We start from the raw sequence: 19,815 nt of genomic DNA on the forward strand, positions 1-19,815 counted from the left end.
ACCATATTTATTTACCCTCTATAACCTGACCAGTTGAGTCCACTCTACACGAAGGGGTAGAAGGTGTGGCTTTTTCCCCTTAGTTGTATTATTTTTTCTTTAGTACAGGTTATTTTTTCATATTTTATTACCACGTGTTAGATTAGGTCTAAGGTCCTATTGCTTATCATGTGTTGCTGAAGTTATTTTCAATGTGAAGGCTGGTCCGAATTGTAGATACATCCTACAATTAATGAAAAAATATACAGTTAATTAAGACATGATGGCTCCAAGGAACGAGCTCAGAGCTGACATGGAAGGAAAAGGTTGATGTCCTACATTTTCTGGAAAGCAACAGCCAAAGAAAGATGGCAGAAAATGTTGGTGTTAGCAACATCCAAAACCAAACATGAGTACTTGGAGAGATATGTTAAGGAAAGTGGAGACATACAGCAGAAAAGGAGGAAAACTTCCCTTGATGAAGTCAATGATGCCAAATTAAGCTGGTTCAAACAAATGAAGGCAGTTAACACCCGAATCTCTGGGCCAATGATCCAAGAAATTGCTAAAACATTTGCACAGGAATTCGGGGTGGCAGACTTCCAAGCATCAAGTGGTTGGCTTCAGAAATTTAAACTGAGACACGAGATCTCCCAGAAAGTCTTGTGTGGTTAATCCAATTAAGTTCCAGTAGTGGTTGTGGAAGAGTTTATCAAAAAGTTCACGAACTTTGCCAGAGGCTTCAAAGATGATGAGTGCGGACTCTTTTTCAAGGCAATGCCCGACAGGAGCCTCGTCATGAAGGGGAACAAATATAAGAGCAGAAAACTTTCCAAAGAATGTTCACAGTTCTGCTTTGCGCTAGCTCAGTCAAAGAGAAACTAAAGTCCTTGGTGACTGGTAAATCTGCAAAGCCAAGTGCATTCAAGAACCTGAAACCCGAAGTCCTACCCGTCACTTGGAGATCAAACAAATGAGCACAGATGACTGGTGCCCTATTTGAGGAGTGGGTAAGGGGTATCGACTGACAAATTAAAAAGAAATGGTCTATTCTACTAACAGCAGACAATTGTCCAGGCCACCTGCAAGTGAATCATCTCACAAGCGTGACACTGAAATTTCTGCCTCCAAACACAACCTCAAAAATCCAACCTCTTGACCAAGGCATCATCAAAACATTTAAAATGCACTACCGAGCCCAGCTCCTGCACTGGGTCATTACTAAAACACAAACCTGTGGTCCGCCTGTGGAAGCAACTTCATCTGCTGCATCAGTTAATGCTCTGGATGGTTAATGCTCTGGATGCTGTCCTCTGGATCAGTTCTGTTTAGAATAAAGTTCAGCCAAAAATGATACAGAAGTGTTTCAAGAAAGTTGGACTTGTCACAACCCAAGAGGACGATGTTTTGGCCCCATCACAGTCCATCTCCCATGGCAGAATTTGAAATTGACGACTTTGAAGGTTTTGTTGCAATGGGTGATGAGATGGCAACCTGTAATGAACCGGACCCAAAAGCAAATGTTTGCAAGAGATATTGAGAGAAGTACAGACCAGCACAAAAACAAATGAATTAGCTGATAAAGTGGAAGAAGCAAGGATGAGACAAATTACAGAGACTCCAAAAGATGAGGATGTCAGCCAGTCGCCACAACAATAAATAGAACATGCTGTAGGGATAGATTCCTGTCACAGAGACTCCCCATGCTTTGGAACAAAATTCCTAACTACATTAGGCAGAGCCCCTCACTAACACTCTTCAAGAGAAATCTTGACGAGTGGATGGGTAACAGAAAATACACCCCCTGGGATCACTTCATTGGCTCTTCTTGACAGAGGCTCAGTTAATCAATGGGGCGGCGAAAGCTGACACACTCTGGCTAGGCTTATAAATGCCCTCGGGCAGATAGCCTAGTACCTACCTATGAACCTAACTGACAATGCAGTTGAAGTCACTTGCTATGGAAAAATTCCAGGTATGCTGAGTGGTGTAGTCAGCATTGAGACTGCTTTCTCCACTTACCTTCATAATAAGAAAAAGAAACGGACCAAGATTTACTCTTTTCAGAAAGAATGATTAAACCACAAGAAAACAGTAAATGCAATGATTTTGTATAATACTTTATGTATGATTTTACTGTGTTTTGATTATGTATGACTTTGTATATTTTGTAATAAAAGCTGTACATGAAAGTAAAGTACATGTACGTATCAGTACAGTATGCCTAGTTCTTTATGCTGACCACCTCCGTATGTTGACCAGTTTTGCTACAGTCCCTTGGGTGGTCAACTTACAGAGGTTTTACTGCATTTCAGATTAGAAAATTCTTCAGACCACCTCTGAATTTGATTTACTACTTGCATACAGAAAATAGTACTCAACTTCCATGTTACTGGCTGTATCAGTCTCTGTACAGCGCAACACCCCCATTTCAAATCTTATTTTGATGATCAGGCATGACCCCACTGAAAACGGTCTTTTCAGAAGGCAACCTATAAGGTTTGGTGTGATTAAATACCTAACTCAGAGACATTAACTCATTCATTTCCGCAGTGACAGTCTTGGTCTTTGCTGCTTTGTAGCCAGCTGGGCTGCTTTGTCACATTCAAGTTTACAGCTCTTGAAAGGAAGACTACATGGAGCTCTTTTGTTGCACTATAAGACAACTGTGGTACTAAATTTGAGGTATTCGATTTTGAGATCAAGATTTTTAAGGATAAGAAAATTATTTTAACTGAGCAGCAAGAGCAAAAAAGCTTTTTTTTCCTTGAAAAGATTCTCTCACAAGCCTGTGTACAGATACGGAACTTCTGCTTCAAGAGCTTAACCATCCTTTTCATCAGGTAAAAGCTAGTTCTCGAGAACTCCTTTTACCAAATTTCCTCAAAGGCATTCAATGTACTTGCCTCCAATAGTGGAGCTCTTTCAGCTACTTACTAAACATTTCAGTAATCATCTTTGTTAGCTACTCAAGTGCCTTCCACTACATTCATTTCTGCACATCTGTAAACCATTAAAAAGCGTGGCACAGAAATTCAAGAATAAAACTCTGTTCAGCTCAGGAACAGAGCAGAAGACAATCCTGCTGGGGATTAACTGTCCAGCAGCAACATGGGTTTATCAGCTTAGTATCAGAGAACCAAGCAAGGACAGTGGATGGGAAGGAAAAGAATTAAGTAATCAACAGTCAAATCTTCAGCACTGGGAAAAGATTAGGATAAATCACTACTGTCAAAGATATGTGGCAGACATCAGATGTAGGGTAAACCTGCAGGGTATTTAGTTGTACATCAGTCCTGACAGTATACTTGGAATGTATGCGAATAAAAGCGTGCTCATACTGAAGCCATTTGGGCGAGCTGTTTTGAGAGAACTGAGAAAACAGCCAAAATAAGAAAAAAACTCTTAATACTGTGTTCTGGCAAACAAGCAATGCCAACAGAGGCAAAAGTCCAGTGAAGGCACAGGGAAACAAGAATATGAATAGGCTGTGGCTAAGGATGATGCAACTGAAGAATAACAGTCAGAACAAAGTCAGCCTGAGAAACCTGAAACTGCTGATTAAAAATTTTGCATTTCTCTTTTTTTAATATATAGCAAACAAATTACCCTACAATGAAAAACTGAGATGAATAGTATACTGCTGTTCCCATCTAAACATCTTCTGATACCATTTCTTTCATACATAAAACTGATGTAGCAGAGTTGCCAGCAGAAAAAAAAAACCTACAGAGAGCTTTATTAACTCATTAAAACCTGCCAGAAGTTAGCTGATGAGGTGTCACACATGTAACTGTAGGCAGTCTGGGTAGCAATTACCTGGAACACAAGATTCAAACAATTTTTAAGTGTGACAGAATCTTTTTGAGTAAAAGAAAAAAAAACCCAAGGCAGCTTTATTGCTTTTGCTGCTTAGTTAAAATAATTTTCGCAAACTTAAACAATTTAATCTCAAAACTGAGCATCACAAATGTAGTACTGCAATTGCGTTACAGAGCAACAAAGGAACTCTATGCAAGTCTACCTTTCAAGAGCTGTAAATTTAAATGTGACAAGGCAACCCAAAAGATTACTGCTTCAGGGGTGAAGCAGCAAAGAGCAAGACTATCAGTGCAGACATGAATGAGTTTATGCAACAAAGGCATCACTTAAGGGTTGTCATATTAGGGGACCCAGAACAGAAACATTTGCAAAGGGCTCTCTAACAGTACCTATTCCACTCTATTCAGAAACATACATGCATAACTTCGACACTATGTTACAATACAGCTTTTAAATTACTATGGTTACAAGAAAAAATGTCCAAAGCCAGAAACAAGGCTACTACATGTGTATGTTGGGGGTGGCTCTATTCAGCCTCTACAGAAAGTGAGATGGAGGACCTTTGCTGTACTGCATTATCATCATACAATGACAGCTCTACATGCAAACATCAAGACCCTAGCTAAGCCAGTGTATTACAAGATAAAGCTGCAGGCAATAGACAAACTACAGGATGTACTGATTCTATAACTAGAAAAGAATAGACCAAGATCCACACAGTAGTTCGATTTAGCGCTTTTGTCTTTGATAAAAACTTCATCAGAATGACAAACAAACTGAAGCTGACCCTATATATACATACACTCTACCCAATTAACATAATAAATTAATGACATCACAAAACAATTAAACCTAAAAAACTCAAGTTTTAAATTACAAAGATACATAGCTAGTTATAACCACAAATTCCATCATAATCACTGGAAAAAACAAATTATGTATAACCTTCTGCTTTTAATCTAAGAATAGAACTGATGGATATATTACTGTTTAAACCTGTTTTTTTTGTTGCATTGATACTCAGCTGCCACCTGAGTTCCTTAGCCTCCAAGTAATCATTAAGGGGGCCCATCTCTATCCCCTAATATAACTTGTTCTAAACTTGAAGCTATGTCAATGCTGAGAACCAATGCAACACAAAAAACAGGTTTAAACAGTATTATATCCATCAGTTCTATCTCCTTAGATTAAAAGCAGAAGGTTATACACAATTTATTTTTACAGTGATTATTATGATGGAATTTGTGGTTATAACTAGTTATGTATCTTTGTAATTTAAAACTTGAGTTTTTTAGGTTTGTTTTGCGATGTCATTAATTTATTATGTTAATTGGGTAGATTGTATGTATATATAGGGTCAGCTTCAGTTTGTCATTCTGATGAAGTTTTTATTAAAGACGAAAGTGCTAAATCGAACTACTGTGTGGATCTTGGTCTATTCTTTTCTGGTGTTTTTACAAGTTTATATTACTTTTTGAGTTGACTCCATAACTACATCTGCTCTTTTCAAATTTAACAGTTTTCAGATGTCTTTTACTATGAAGACACTACATTTACTTACTTTTTATTTTTATTTTCTCTATTGCAGAATAAACAGCTTATACTTCGAGAATAATTCCAAAAATGTCAAAACACATCTGTGGTAAAACATTCCACTGTCCTTTCTAACAAATATATAGCTAGGCAGCTAAATGCAAGGTTAATCATCGTTTAAACCATGGCTTAACTCCATCCAGTGCTCTTCATCAAATACAGGATCAGATTTCTCTACTATTTTGCATTTGTTTAACCACTTTTATGACTACCCCAAAGTCAGGCAAACAAAACAGGTGCTTCCTGGAACACTGTCAAAATAAAGTGAATTTCAGAGACGTAACGCATTTTTTTCATTTCCTTCATATGTATCCTAAAAATAGCCAACACAGGCAACCTGGGTTTAATTAGCTGCTTGGGTGACCAATGCGCTGGGAGGGAAGATTGTGTATGTCTGCCCTGGGGGCAGCACACTTAAGAAAACCAGGCAATCAGTCCCTGGAGGAGGATAGAGACATGCAAGGGGGGGGGGTCAACTCTAATTACACCTCCAGGTGCATCTGCAGTTAACTCCTACGGACGCCTCTAGGTGTCAGATATTGCTGGTTCATATTTGTATCAATAATTACAAAACCATGTTATATACAAGGTTTTAAAAAACTTCACCCTAAAGCTTACACAGCAGCAAACAACTGCATTAATATTTGATCTCTGTCTAGTGCTGGTAAATAGACATTAAAAAGAAGTTATGTACTCACCATAACATTCCATCTGAGTAGGTACTTCATTTGTCTGCAACCTGTGGGTATCGGATCCGAACCGGCAGCTTACTAGCTAAAAGATCTAAGCTCCTAGCCCCTCCCCTTTACCCATAATCCCCTGCTACATGCTGCCTTTCCTCAGATTGAGTTTGCTTAATCCAAACAAGCTAATGCCCTCGATAGAGGACTAAAGTCTAACCTCATAAGACAATCTGAAAACATGATCAGGAATCGCGATAATGGTTAGGGGGCATGGAGGGGGGGGGGTTGGTTGCAGACAAATGAAGTACCTACTCAGATGGAACGTTATGGTGAGTACATAACTTCTTTATCTGAAGTAGTTACTTCATTTGTTCTGCAACCTGTCCCCAGCTACCTAAAAACCTTGGTATTCCGAAGCACTGTGGAGCCAAAGGAAGCCCTACTCCTGGATATGATATCCAATTTATAATGAGAAATGAATGTATGGGAGGAGGACCAAGTAGCTGCTGAACATATGTCGTCCAGAGGAACCCTGGACCAGAAGGCTGCCGATGTGGCTATGGATTGGGTTGAGTGGGTATGGACTCCGATAGGAGCAGTTTTACCTGAGGCTACATACGCATGAATGATGCACTGTGAAATCCAATTTGCTAAGGTAACTTTGGAAATGGCTTTACCCATGGCAGATTTGGCAAAGGACACAAACAACTGATCAGCCTTGCGAGTATCCTTAGTCCTGTGCAAGTAAAAACATAGTTGTCTATGTACATCTAATTTGTGTAATTTGTATTCCCCTGGGTTCTGAAAATTGGGGAAGAACACCGGTAAATTAATCGACTGATTAATATTTGATTCTGAAGCCACTTTTGGTAAAAAGGAAGGGTTAATCCTGAGAGACACACTATCCTTATGGAAAATTAGATAAGGAGGTTTCATGCAAAGGGCTTGAAGATCCGAAACCCTCCTGGCTGAAATAATTGCCACTAGAAAGGCTGTTTTCCATGATAAGAACTTTAAAGGAACTGAGGCGACAGGCTCAAAAGGTGAGCTTGTCAATGCTTGCAAAACTAGAGTCAAGTCCCATGGTGGGACCGCAGCCTTAACTGGTGGTTTCAAAAGAGAAATGCCTTTCAAGAATGTTTTGCATATTTTAGCAGAAGCTAGAGATCCCAGTCCATCTCTCACGTGAAAATGGGAAATGGCTGCCAATTATACTTTAACTGTAGATGCACTTGCTCCTTGATGAAAAATATATGACAGAAAATCAAGAATCGTCGGAACAGGAATGGTAAAGAGGTCTAAGCCCTTGTCTTTAGCCCAGATAGAAAAACACTTCCATTTACTACTGTAAATTTTTCTGGTAGCAGGCTTGTGAGCTGCTACCAGAATGGCCTTTACTGGTGACAAGATGCCAGGAGTCCTTGCCATCAGTGGAACTGGATCAACCAAGACGCTAGCTTGAGGTTTACCAGGTTCAGGGGTTGCAATCCTGCAGGATGTGAAATCAGATCCGGAATGGGATCCAAGATCCATGGAGGAACTACACTGTGAGACCGCAGATATGGGAACCAGATCTGGCGAGGCCAGAATGGGGCTATGAGGATAATTTTGCTCCCCAACCGACGTGCTTTCTGAATGAATTTAGTCATAAGAGGAAGGGGGGGATAAGCGTAGAGGAGACCGGGTGGCCAAGCATGAACTAGAGCATCTCTGGGCTCTCCCCTGGTGGGGGAAGTATCGCGAAAAACTTGCTGCACTGTGTTTGATGGAGAGACGAAAAGATCGCAGCAAGGAAGACCCCATTTGAGGAAGATCTGTTTCGCAACTGACGGTTTGAGAGACCACTCGTACGGTGTGAGGATCACACGACTCAGCTTGTCCGCCAGAATGTTGGACCAAACCGGAATGTGTGTCGCTACCAGAAAGCGGTTGGTGGATATCACCCACTCCCAAACTCTCATAGCCTCCCGACAAAGGGAATAAGACCTGGTTCCTCCCTGTTTATGTACCAGACTACTGCCATGTTGTCTGTTTGAACCGCAATAGTCCCAAGAGGGAGAAGGCCGTGGAGAGCTTGCAATGCCACAAGCATCGCCCTCATCTCTAGAACACTGATATGCAAAGCGGTCTCTAAGGGAGTCCACGTGCCTTTGACGGTTCTGCCTGAACAATGCCCCCCCCACCCGAGGCGAGAAGCATCCGTGGTCAACGTGGCTCGATGTGGAGGTATTACAAAGGGTCTCCATTCTCGCAGCTCCCTTGAGTGAAGCCACCAGAGGAGGGAGTCCTTGCAAGCTCTGCTCAATGGAATAGGAGTGTTCAGTGGATGTAGTAATAGAGACCACTGGACCTGGAGGGTCCATTGCAGAATCCTCATTCATAGCTGTGCATGTAGACAAAGACTGATTGCCGCCGCCATAGACCCTAGTGCTCTCAGGACCAACTCTGCTGAAGGAGCCGGGATCTGAAGGAGGGCTAATACCTGATAAGATAAAGTGTTCACCCTGTCCGGAGTTAGAAGGGCCCAAGAGATGCGAGTGTCCAATTTGGCCCCTATAAATTCCAGGACTTGCACAGGGTGAAGGAAGGACTTCTGAAGGTTGACCGAGACGCCCAAACTCTGGGCAAGAGTTAGAGCATAATCCTGGGCGACACACAGTTGATAACTGTTGGAGGCGGTGAGGAGCCAGTCGTCCAGGTATGGAAAGACCTGAATGCCCTGGAGTCTCAGGTGGGCTGCAACCACTGCCATGACTTTGGTGAACACCTTGGGGGCTGAGGTGAGGCCGAACGGAAGATCCCTGAATTGATAATGACTGGCTCCCAGTCGGAAGAGGAGAAACCTCCTGGATAGTCTGTCCATCAAAATGTGGTAGTACGCATCCTTGAGGACTATGGAGCACATCCAGTCATTCTCCCGAAGGAGGGGGAGAATTGATTGAAGAGTGACCATCCGGAATTTCTCTTTGGGAATGAACAGGTTCAGGGAAGAGAGATCTAGAATCGGTCTCAAGTCCCCCGTCTTTTTTGGCACCAAAAAGAACCTGGAGTAATAGCCCAATCCGAACTGGTCTGGGGGGATGCACTGGATGGCTCTTTTTTCTAGTAGCTTCAAAATTTCTGAAGCTGCCACCTCCCTTTGATTGGGTGGGACATCGGGGAGGTGCTTCATGGGAGGGGGAAGGGTATGGAATAACCTCTGGATATGATTCGGAGCACCCATCGATCCGTCGTGATGGACTCCCAGTTTAGTATGTGCTCCGACAAACACCACTGACGGCCTCCAGAAAGGGACAGTCGGGTAAGCCCTCAGGGCTGTTGCGCGGGTCTATCCGAGAATGGTTCTCTAGACCCAAAATTACACGGCCCCCCTCTGCCTCTGGGCTGGCGTCCACCTTGTCCTCCTCTGCCTCTGAAGGATGAGGGGTCCAAAGCTGGACGGGACTGCTGAGACTTCCGGAACCACATCTTTTTTTGTCCCCTCTGATTCCTCAAGAAGGATCGTTGGGGATTAGAGAAGCGGACTCCGACGGCAGACAGCATCTTCCCATCCTTCTCGCTTTGGACCAGTGTCTTGCGTATGGTTTTGCCAAAGAGAGAAGAACCGTCAAAGGGCGCATTCGTGAAGGACGCCTTAAAGGGTTCCATGAAATCGCAAAGGCGGAGCAAGGCAGGACACCGCGGCTCCGCAAGCTCTAGCAGCTCCCTCCGTAGCATGGGAGAGTAGCCGCATAGACGTGTTCGAGATAGACTTCAGAGTGGCATACGAGTCGAGAAGGCCTTCTTGTCCTCGACCGTCATGGACTCCGGGGGAGCTGCAGCGTATTCCTTTATTAGGTCTCGCTGTAGCCTTATAATGTGCCATGTAGTTCAGCGCCCTTACCGAGAAGGTAGCTGAAGCAAACATCCGCTTCCCAATGCGGTCCAACACCCGAGATTCCTCATCCGGAGGGTGGACCGAGGAACTCTCCTGTGCCAGTTCCTTTATGGCAGCCGCCACCAACATGGCATCCACAGGTGACCCCTTAGACCAGGCCTGCCTATCTGAGGGAGGGCTAAGAATTTTGTCTGGCTGTCTTGGGATTGGCTCCACTGTCGGGCTCCTTCCACGCCCTGGTAGTAATTAAGTCTACCATGGGGTCAGCCGGAGGGGACACCCAGGAGGTAGACGGGCCTGCCTCAAATGCCTCCAGAAACACGGACTCATCCAAGGAAGGTTTTTGGGCAGAGCACCCCCCTCTGATTCGCAACATTTCCATGATGTCTCCAAAGGAGACATCCTCAGGGGGTGACCTTGTGGAACCTTCCCCTTCATCCAAATCCGTGTTTGTCGTGAGGGACTCGGGGGAGTCCAGGTGCCTCCTTTTACACTTCCATTTGCGAGGGACTCGGGGGAGTCCAGGTGCCTCCTTTTACACTACCGTTTGCGAGGAACCTCCTCGGTGGGACTGTCCGAGGAGGGCTCACCTACAGGGTCCTGTTCCTCTAAGGGAACTAACTGGAGGGCTTGAGCAGGCTGTCCCCAGTGGTCGGATGACGGAGGATAGACCCAGATGCATAAGGGGAGCGGGAGGATCAGACACCCGGACTAGGGATCTGGAAGACCTCGACAGAACCCTCTCCACTACCTCAAAAGCCGAAGGTGAGCCACCTTCCCAGGCTCCAAAAGTAGTCTCCCCGGCTCCAAAGCAGGGATCGATGTCGGAGCCAAAGAGGTCGGATCCGAGAGGGAAGTGTGCTCCGACCTGAAGGGCGCCAAAGACACATCAACCCCTATGGATCAGACGCTCTGCTCTCGGCCCAGAGAGCTAGGATCTGGCACACGCGAGGGTACAGTCGGCGAAGCTACCGGAACTATCGGCGCCGATAAAACCCAGACTCCGAAAGGGCCCAGATCCGATGACTCCAAAACCCAAAAATGGGTTGGAGAAGGAGTGATCCGAGCAAAAAGGGGGACTGCACTCCCCCCCACTGAGGGGGGGGGGAGGCAGGAGCACCCCCATCTGCATCTGGATTTGCAGAAATAGACGCATCATCTGATCCATGTCCGCGTCGGTCAGGCTTCTGGTAGATCTAGATGACGTTGTCGAGGCGGGCCGGGAGGGCCGCCTCGATGACCTAAAGGGAGACTGGTCCTCTTCCTCTGGCGAGAAACAAGGCGAATGGAGCCGAGAGGGAGAGGATCCAGAGGCCCTCATGGAAGGGCTAGAGAGTTTAAATGGCGGGGTGAGGGATGAGTATCACCCCACCTTTTATGACTCTTGTGTCTCTCTTTATCTTTATGCCTCTTCTCCCTGGAAGAGGCAGACGAGTCCCCTGAACTCTGCGCAGCAGGGGGAGGTTGAGTCCCAGGCAGAGAGGGGGGACCTAAAGGTACAGGGGCTGCAGTAGCAGCCTGCCTTGGAGGGAGAGGAAGAATAAGTGTCCTGCGGTAACAAGCCCGCCAGGATCAACTTGTTCTTCCTATCCCTGATGGCCCGAGGGTTAAACGCTGCACATATTTGGCAGCTGGTGGACAGGTGGGCCACCCCCAGACACAACACGCACTGAGTGTGGCCATCAGCCGGGGAAAGCTTATGGCCACACTCAGTGCACTTAGAAAAGATGGCTTTGGGCCCTTCAGCCATCACAGAAACACACCCAGACACTAAAGGGGAGGGACAAGCACAACGACTAAAAAACTAATAATTACCCCAAAAATCTAAAAGTAAGACTATAACCCGACGAGGGGGACTAAACACACACAAACAAAAAAAATTAAGCTTTTAGTCTAATTTTTGACAAGAAACAATCTCACCCAAGCCTAAGGAGCTCTTCACAAATAGCTTCCTTCAGCCACGGCAAACTCAATCTGGGGAAAGGCAGCACGTAGCAGGGGATTATGGATAAAGGGGAGGAGCTAGAAGCTAGGATCTTTTAGCTAGTAAAGCTGCTGGCTCGAATCCAAAGTCGGATTCGATACCCACAGGTTGCAGAACAAATGAAGTAACTACTTCAGATCTGCTGTTTTTATGATATTAATTTACATAGATATAATCTTCACATTTTTTTTAAATATCTCAACAACCAAGTAACACAGACAGAACTCCTTAGCCTCATATGAAACCTGTCAGATAAACAAAATGCTATTGACAGTATGTGTGTAACTTGAGCGGTTACAAAGATATAGCGAGTTGTTTACAAAATATTACAAACGTAATAGTTACTGTGTTTACTGTGACATAAAATTCAGTTTAAGACCTAGAATCTAAAGAACACTTACCACTATAAAAATAGTTTCTGCTGAAGAGTTTGCCATTTATACTTTTTTAGGTGGTGGTGCTGCGGTAGCGTTGTCACCTCACAGTTAGACGTTGCCCGTTCGATTCTCAGAGCGTCTTCTGTGTGGCGACATGCGTGAATGGGCGTTCCTTCGTTGAAGGTTGTGTGTTAGGCCCGGCAAGCCAGCACGTCAAAATCTACTGCCAATCATTAGCGGACCGGAGTTCTGCTGTGGCGACCCCTAACCGGGAAAAGCCGAAAGAAACATTCATAATCCCTATGGTTCCAAAGATATGAACATTTGTTTGAAATCTGAGGACATAATTTGACTCTGTCAAAAGGCTTAGGCTCCGCCCACTGGATGTTACAGTGCAAACCTCCTGAGCTCCATTGGAGTGAATGAGTTAAAGGAAGGCAGAGGTACTGGGCTGAGTTGCCAAAAATGCAGCACAATATGTCAGCACATCCAACACAGCAGACATCTATGCTGGTGTTTGAAGAAGGGAAGGTGGGGCATAAAAGAAAAATCCCTCTTGGCAGCAATATGATGCTGCCCCAGATGCCCCATTTTTTTCATAACCTGGTAGAGGAAAGGACAGTCTAGTAGACCAAGTGAGAGCCCCCAAGGCAGCCAATCAGCTGCCTGAAGTCAGCAAAAAGAAAGATCACAAATTTGTATTGCTCCTTTTTCAGTCTTGAAACCAATCTCAATAGTCCTTTCTCTGAGATATTCAGTCAAGTAAAAAGGTTCCAAGGTTTGACCCAACAAAGAAGTTTTAGCAAAATTCTTCCTACATACATTAAAGAATATCAAACTTCAGTTTGTAACAATGTTGAAGTACATTCAATCTGGTACACACTGGTAAAGATTTACTAGGAGACACAACCTTCACTACCGCCACATTAAATTCTTAAGCACCTATCAAATTTTCATTCTTGGGCACCTATCCCCACCTTTGGCCCTTTTTTTATCCTGCCTAATTGTAGCTTCCTTCAGATGTCTACATATCCTCCAGAAATGTTTTACCAACAGGAGCTTTTGTACTCTGATACTTACTTCCTAGCACTTCCTGCTCATCTGGGTGCTTTCAACTACATCTTGCACCACTTTTGCATCATGTTCTCTGCAGTTTCACACTTTGCAAGACACTGATCCAAAGACCTCTGTCCTAGTGGCTTCTGTGTTCAAAACACACTGCATAATGTGGTCTCTCTCTGTACAGAAAACATGAAAATTACTAAACTCCTTGCCTCAATATGATCCACAACAGTCAGCTCCTTTCCTCCAATACAGTAGAGGAGTTTCCCCAGTGTTTTGAGTATCCTCCATTCTGTATAAAATGCCAAAATGATCTTCCCTGAAAACAGGTAATGGGCCAAGTGGGATCAACAAGGCAAGAAAAAATAGATGCACCTAATCTCCTTCATTTGTCACTCCTACATCCCACCAATAAGATTATAAGTTTATCCTTGAGCATTCCTTCCTTACAATTCCTCAGCATAAACCTGCATCCACTAGACCTACAAAAACAAATTACTTGGCATGCTCTATGGCCCTTTCACAGCAACTTCTTGTGCTGAGACTACTGGACACCAACATCACAGCACTTCTTGCCCACAACTGCAACACTATCTCTGCCTGCTCCCCAATTAAAAAAACACAAAAATTGCTACATTTTCTAATTGTTTCTGAAATATATATTCTGAGTCACAAACTATACAAAAAGCCTAGCAAAAGTCCATTATCCATTCTCTGTGCAGACTTGCCAACAAAAAGCTTTTTATTAGTAAAACAGTGTGCAACACAAAAACATAACTACAATCCAGGAGAACTACACAGATAAAGTATTCAGTGCTCAGTTGTACACACAATTCTGCACTACTGCAAGCTGCTGTTATTAGCATCCTTACTACACCACAATGTTTTAATTGCTTCACATGACAGACTACTGTATTGCCATATACTAGGTGTTACAGTCAATCTGAGGATGCCCGTAACCTACCGTACACTTTCCTTGCCATAACCTCTTTTCAGGTCAGTTGTCATAAAAATATTTCTCTCTGAATATCCATTATGTGGACTTTTCTGAGAAGGTCACTAATAGAATGGATGAGGGGAAAACTAGGTATACCACCTACCTAGACCTTACTAAGGTATTCAATACAATACTCCACTCGGGTACAGTTGACAAAACTCACAGAAGTGGGCATAAACCACTACATAACTCACTGGATTGCAAGATGACTCCGACAGGATCCAGGAAGTCAGGATTGGCGAGAACACCTCCACTAACAGACAGGTCACCAGCAGGGTACCTCAGGGCTCCATGCTGGAACTTCTATTTGGCATCTATTTCTTGGAGGTAAAGACTAATGTCAAAGGCCTTTGACTGGCCAAGTTATCAGATAACTGCAAATTGGGAGAGGTCATCTATTCCCCAAAAGACTAACATCTTAAAAGAGGGTCTAACACAGACAAATGACTGGTGCCAAAAGTCTCGGATTACAACTCAATGTCATGAAATGCATTATAATGCATTTTGGGAAAACTGTCACCCAGTCTAATTTTTCCAATTATAAGACAGCTCTAACAGTTGACCCAGTAGTCAGGGATTTAGGAACATATGTAAACAGTAATCTAGCCTTTGACCAAAATGTGGCCAAGGTGGTAAAATCATTCTGTCTCACCCAACTTATAAGTATGGCATCTAGGTCCAAGGAAGTCATAGTGCCACTTTACTTGGCCCTTATCAGACCTATCATTAAATATAATGCTCCCTTTGGCATTCACATGATCAGATATGTGCAACAGTTGCAATATCCACAAAGGTTCCTTACCAACAGATCCCATGGTATAAACATATTGTGTTGTACAGATCACCTTAAAGCCCTCTTCTCTATACTCTGTCTCCTACAGGATACAGACAGGTGATCTAGGACTGGCATATAAGGCATCCTCATCTCCAGCTCTGATGAACCTTTTGCATACCTGCAAAATGAAAAGCATCAGAACCATGACATCCAAGGATTTAAATAAAGCTTGTGACATAAATAAGACATGTTCACAGGAGATAATTGTCCTTGAGGCTCCCCATGCTCTGGAACAGGCTTCCCCATCAATGTGAAGCAGAGTCCATCCCTAATCCTATTTAAGCATAACCTTCACCAATGGATGTAAAATCAGAAATTCACCCCCCGTCCAGCCCCCATTTCTATGAGAGTTTGGAAAATGCTATCTGCCTCCAATATACCACTTCCCCATATAACCTCTGAAAATTTCCTAACATACCCCCCCCTAGTAAATGCCCATGACATAAATGCACACTACTGGGTTAGGTTGCAAAGCTAGGCCTATAAAGGACCTGGTGGCCATTAGCCTAGTCCATCTCTATGAACCAATAAATCAACAAAGGTGACGCACACAACTTTGTTGATCTATTGTTTCATAGCCAATTACAATACTAGCTACCCATGCGACATTTTAAGCCAAGCAAATTTCCATCCCAAAAGTGAAAATGAAACCCCATAGCATGTGTCTGTGAGGCAAACACTAACTGTTATACCAACCCCCCCCCCCCCCAACTACTTGCAAATATCTGCAATCACAAGCAAAGTAAACTAGTCAATGGGGAACAACACTGCAATTACTAAACTTCAGTTCAAAAGGTACAGCATTACTCTTCTGTGCTAAACTACAGGATGAAAAAAATATATACCTGTGTGCGCACATGTATGTATGACAGACACACACACAAGGAAATTTTGCAGTGCTTTATATTATTCTTCAAAGTTGGGTCCCTGCTGCATAACATAAGACAACACTGCAATGAAGTACATGACAGAGATTCATCTGGCTCTTACCAAGAAGTATATCTCCAGCATATTCCCTTATTAACTAGACTGATGCACTGATCCTGGGTATTTTCAAACTACAACCTAATATGAAGCTGCAACGTACGTATCCACTCAATTAAGATGAGACACAGCTAGTGACTAACCACAACTAAAGACAGATGAGGGTAACATTCAATCTATCACATGTGCTTAATTTCAGAAACATGCTCCTGAACAGTATACTGCACATGATGAAACTTCACAGTTAACCTGGAGTAAGCTACAGCAAAGATCCCCAAGAGTGTTTTAATTAGGAAACAGAAGAGAATACCAAGCATCGTTTCACACGTCTGGAATTACCACATTCTATGGTCTATGCCAACAAACATAAAAGGTTCACCATTCCGCAAAATAGGCACACAAAAAAAAAATGGAAGCAAGGTCTCTAAAGAAAAGGAAGATCAAAGGGTCTAATGTGACTTGCTTATCCTGAATTATCCCATCCCTCACAAAAAAGGCCAGTTCCCAGGGTGACAGTCTAGTTATCAAGACAGTACAATCTTAACTGAACAGAGATCTAATCCAAGGACATTAGACAGTGCCAAGCCATGAGTGTAGTTTCTAAGACAAAGTCTAAGATTTCATTTTAAATGTTTTGAAAAACTGTGTTGAGGAATGGTAATATCAGTCCCTGGGGGAACAAAATCAAACCATATAAGGAATACATTAGGCTGGTGGCTCTCCTTGTGTGAAATATAAAGAAAGCTTTACTTTTTTTTTTTTTTTTTGCTGCTGCAAGATTCCCAAGGAAATTATTTCATGTGGATTTTAAACACTGAGACCAGAGAATCAATAAAGAGGTTTAAAAAATTCATAATCTCACATCTATGCAGTCACCTACACTACCAATGCATCACTAATATGCTTGATTAAAAAAGAAAGTCAGAAGCACAACAGAAACAATGAGACAGTATAAATCCAAATGTAAAAAAAAAGGTACTCACCTGTTCTGCAGAAGCCATGCAGGTTGGGAGAAGAGGAATCACAGGGAACATATACTCCAGTGGATAAATCATAGCAACAAATGCCATGACGGACATGGAAAGGGCATTGTAATCTCGGGATTGCAGAACAACCTAAACAGAAAAAAATATTCAAGTTATTTCTTTGAAAAGAACAGTAGAATCGAAGTGAATATACAACACGAGACGGGGGGAAAAATACAGGCAAAGTGGCATACAATAACATTAGGTCTTCATGATCCATGTTGGTCTATCCACAGAACTGGGAACTGGCATCCACAGGCAACAGTCTCTCAGCAACTGGGATCTAAAACTTATTCCATTCTCGCAGATATAGATTTCTCTTAGGAACAACTGCATCCTATTTTCACTTAACACAAACAGTCAGATCCTGCAAATCTCTTACCTGCCGGCTTTAAAAGGATGGAGGAAGGTGGATGGATTTTTTTCTTGATTTAGATGAGTATGCTGACATTACTGACATGAGTGATGAAAATATTGTAGAACCAGAAGTATCTGGGCCTTAAAAAAATCAGTTCTTGCTACGGCACCAACCTGAAAATCTCTCCCATACTGCCAAATACAACTTTTTAGTACCAAATTGTCTAGCCTTTAACACCCGATGCATGACCTCAGAAAACAGGTGCCTAAAAGATATTAAAATTCTATCACTCAGCAGTGAGTTGAAGAAATTTAAGGATGGAGTGCAACAAACTTCTGTCCTGTTTATGTCCATCCTCAGAGGAAGCTTGTTTTAACTGCCACTGGCTATTTTGAGGAGAATGAAGAACCACTGCTGGCTAGGCCAGAAAGGAGTAACCAATATCATCTTTAGAAGAACCCTGTTTATCACAGGAAATGGTGGAAAGGACTGCAGGTACATTCCACTGCATCGAAATGAAAAGCCATCCGTCTTCTGAGCCCTCGTGGAAGAAGTCCTGAAGCAAGATTTCTTTAATGGTCTGTTGTGAATGAGATCTACAGGTGTTCTCCACAACTAGATAAATTCCTGGAAGACCCCTGGATCCCACTTCCCAGTTGTGGTGGTCTACCCTTGTTTTGCTCAGCTTGTTTTCTATAACACTCTTCTCTTATAGAATGTGAACATCTTAGAAGATCAGAATGTATTAACTTGTTTCCTCCCAGGCTACTATAGCTAATCGGCAAAGGAGAAGGATCTGCACCTTCCCTCTGTTTACTACATCACTGCGATTACTAGTAGAGATTCTGGAGTCCAAAATGGTTTAGAGATTTAAGAGCATTTACTAGTGCCATCACTTCTTTGATGTTTATGTTTTTAATCTGTCCTGCGTGATCCACAGGCCCTAAACTTTCACCCCCTTGATTATAGCTTGCCAAGCAAAGTCTGATGTTACACACCGAGTAGGGGCTTGAATGGAAAAAAGGAGGCTTTGGCTAGACAACTGATTCACCCTCTAGAAAAACTCCCTTTTTACAACCCCAATTACTAGGATCTGAAATAAAGGGTGTTGGATCCAAAGTGACTAGATGAGACACTGAATTTTCCTCATGTGAAGCCTGGCCAAAATAATCATAAGAATTGTGGAGGCCATGAAACCTAGAATTCTAAGATACACCCTGGGAGATGCAATTGTCTAGCTGGAAATGACCAGAAGCTGTTCCTGCAAAATTCCACTTTGCCCTGAGGAAGAAAAACAACATGAAGGATGTATTCTGGAGTTATCCCAGAAACATCCCATAAGATGGAATGAAAAAAAATACTTCTTTATATTCCCTCAAAATCCCAGACTGTGAAAAAAATTGTTTTACTCAAGACAGGGAGCCAAGAAATCTTGACAACCTATTAAAGAATCTGCAAAAATACAGTAGAACCTCCGTAGTTGACCACCTCCCTACACTGACCACGTCAGGTTGAATTAATTTTCACAGACCGGACATGACCACCTGTGTAAGCTTGTATCCTGCCCACTTGGACTGTGACACAATATTAATTTACCCTCTATAATGGGACCAGTTGAGTCCACTCTACACCAAATGGCAGAAGGTGTGGGCATTGCCCATTAGTTGTACTATTTTTTTCTTTGGTATAAGTTATTTTTTCGTGTTTTATTATTACCATATATTGGATTAGGCCTAACATCCTATTGTTTATCATGTGCTGTTGAAGATTTTTTTCAATGAGAAGGACTGGTCTGATTTGTAGGTACATCCTACAATTACTGAAAAATTTTACATTTAATCAAGACATGATGGCTCAAAGGAAAAAACTCAAACAGCTGACACTGAAGGAAAACGTTGATGATCTACATTTTCTGGAAAGCAGTAGCCAAAGAAAGCTGGAGGAATGTTTTGGTGTTAGTAAAACCACAGGTGGCAACATTCAAAAATGTAAACAGAGTACTTGGAGAGATATGGTAAGGAAAGTGGAGATGAACAGCAGAAAAGGAGGAAAACTTCTTTCAAAGCCAATAAAGCCACATTAAGCTGGTTCATCACGAGTGCAGTTAACGCCCACATCTTTGGAATGATGATCCAAGAAGTTGCTAAACAACTTGCACAGGAATTCAAGGTGGCAGACTTCCAAGCATCAAGTGGTTGTCTCCAGAAATTTAAACTGCAACACGAGATCTCCCAGAAAG

The 19,815-nt window shown here is 42.9% G+C and overlaps 1 protein-coding gene across 1 annotated transcript in view; it reads right to left on the reverse strand.

Moving 5' to 3' along the window:
• Positions 1–19,815, reverse strand: part of MADD (MAP kinase activating death domain) — a 2,427,721-nt gene that overhangs the window by 1,707,964 nt on the left and 699,942 nt on the right. Inside the window, exon 6 of the mRNA XM_044082094.1 lies at positions 17,177–17,308. Within this exon, the coding sequence (XP_043938029.1) occupies positions 17,177–17,308 (132 nt within the window). The remainder of the gene's footprint in view (positions 1–17,176; positions 17,309–19,815) is intronic.

The sequence above is a fragment of the Protopterus annectens genome, chromosome 9.part0, assembly GCF_019279795.1.
Source record: "Protopterus annectens isolate FY-2018-M chromosome 9.part0, PAN1.0, whole genome shotgun sequence".
Classification (NCBI taxonomy): Eukaryota; Metazoa; Chordata; order Ceratodontiformes; family Protopteridae; genus Protopterus; species Protopterus annectens.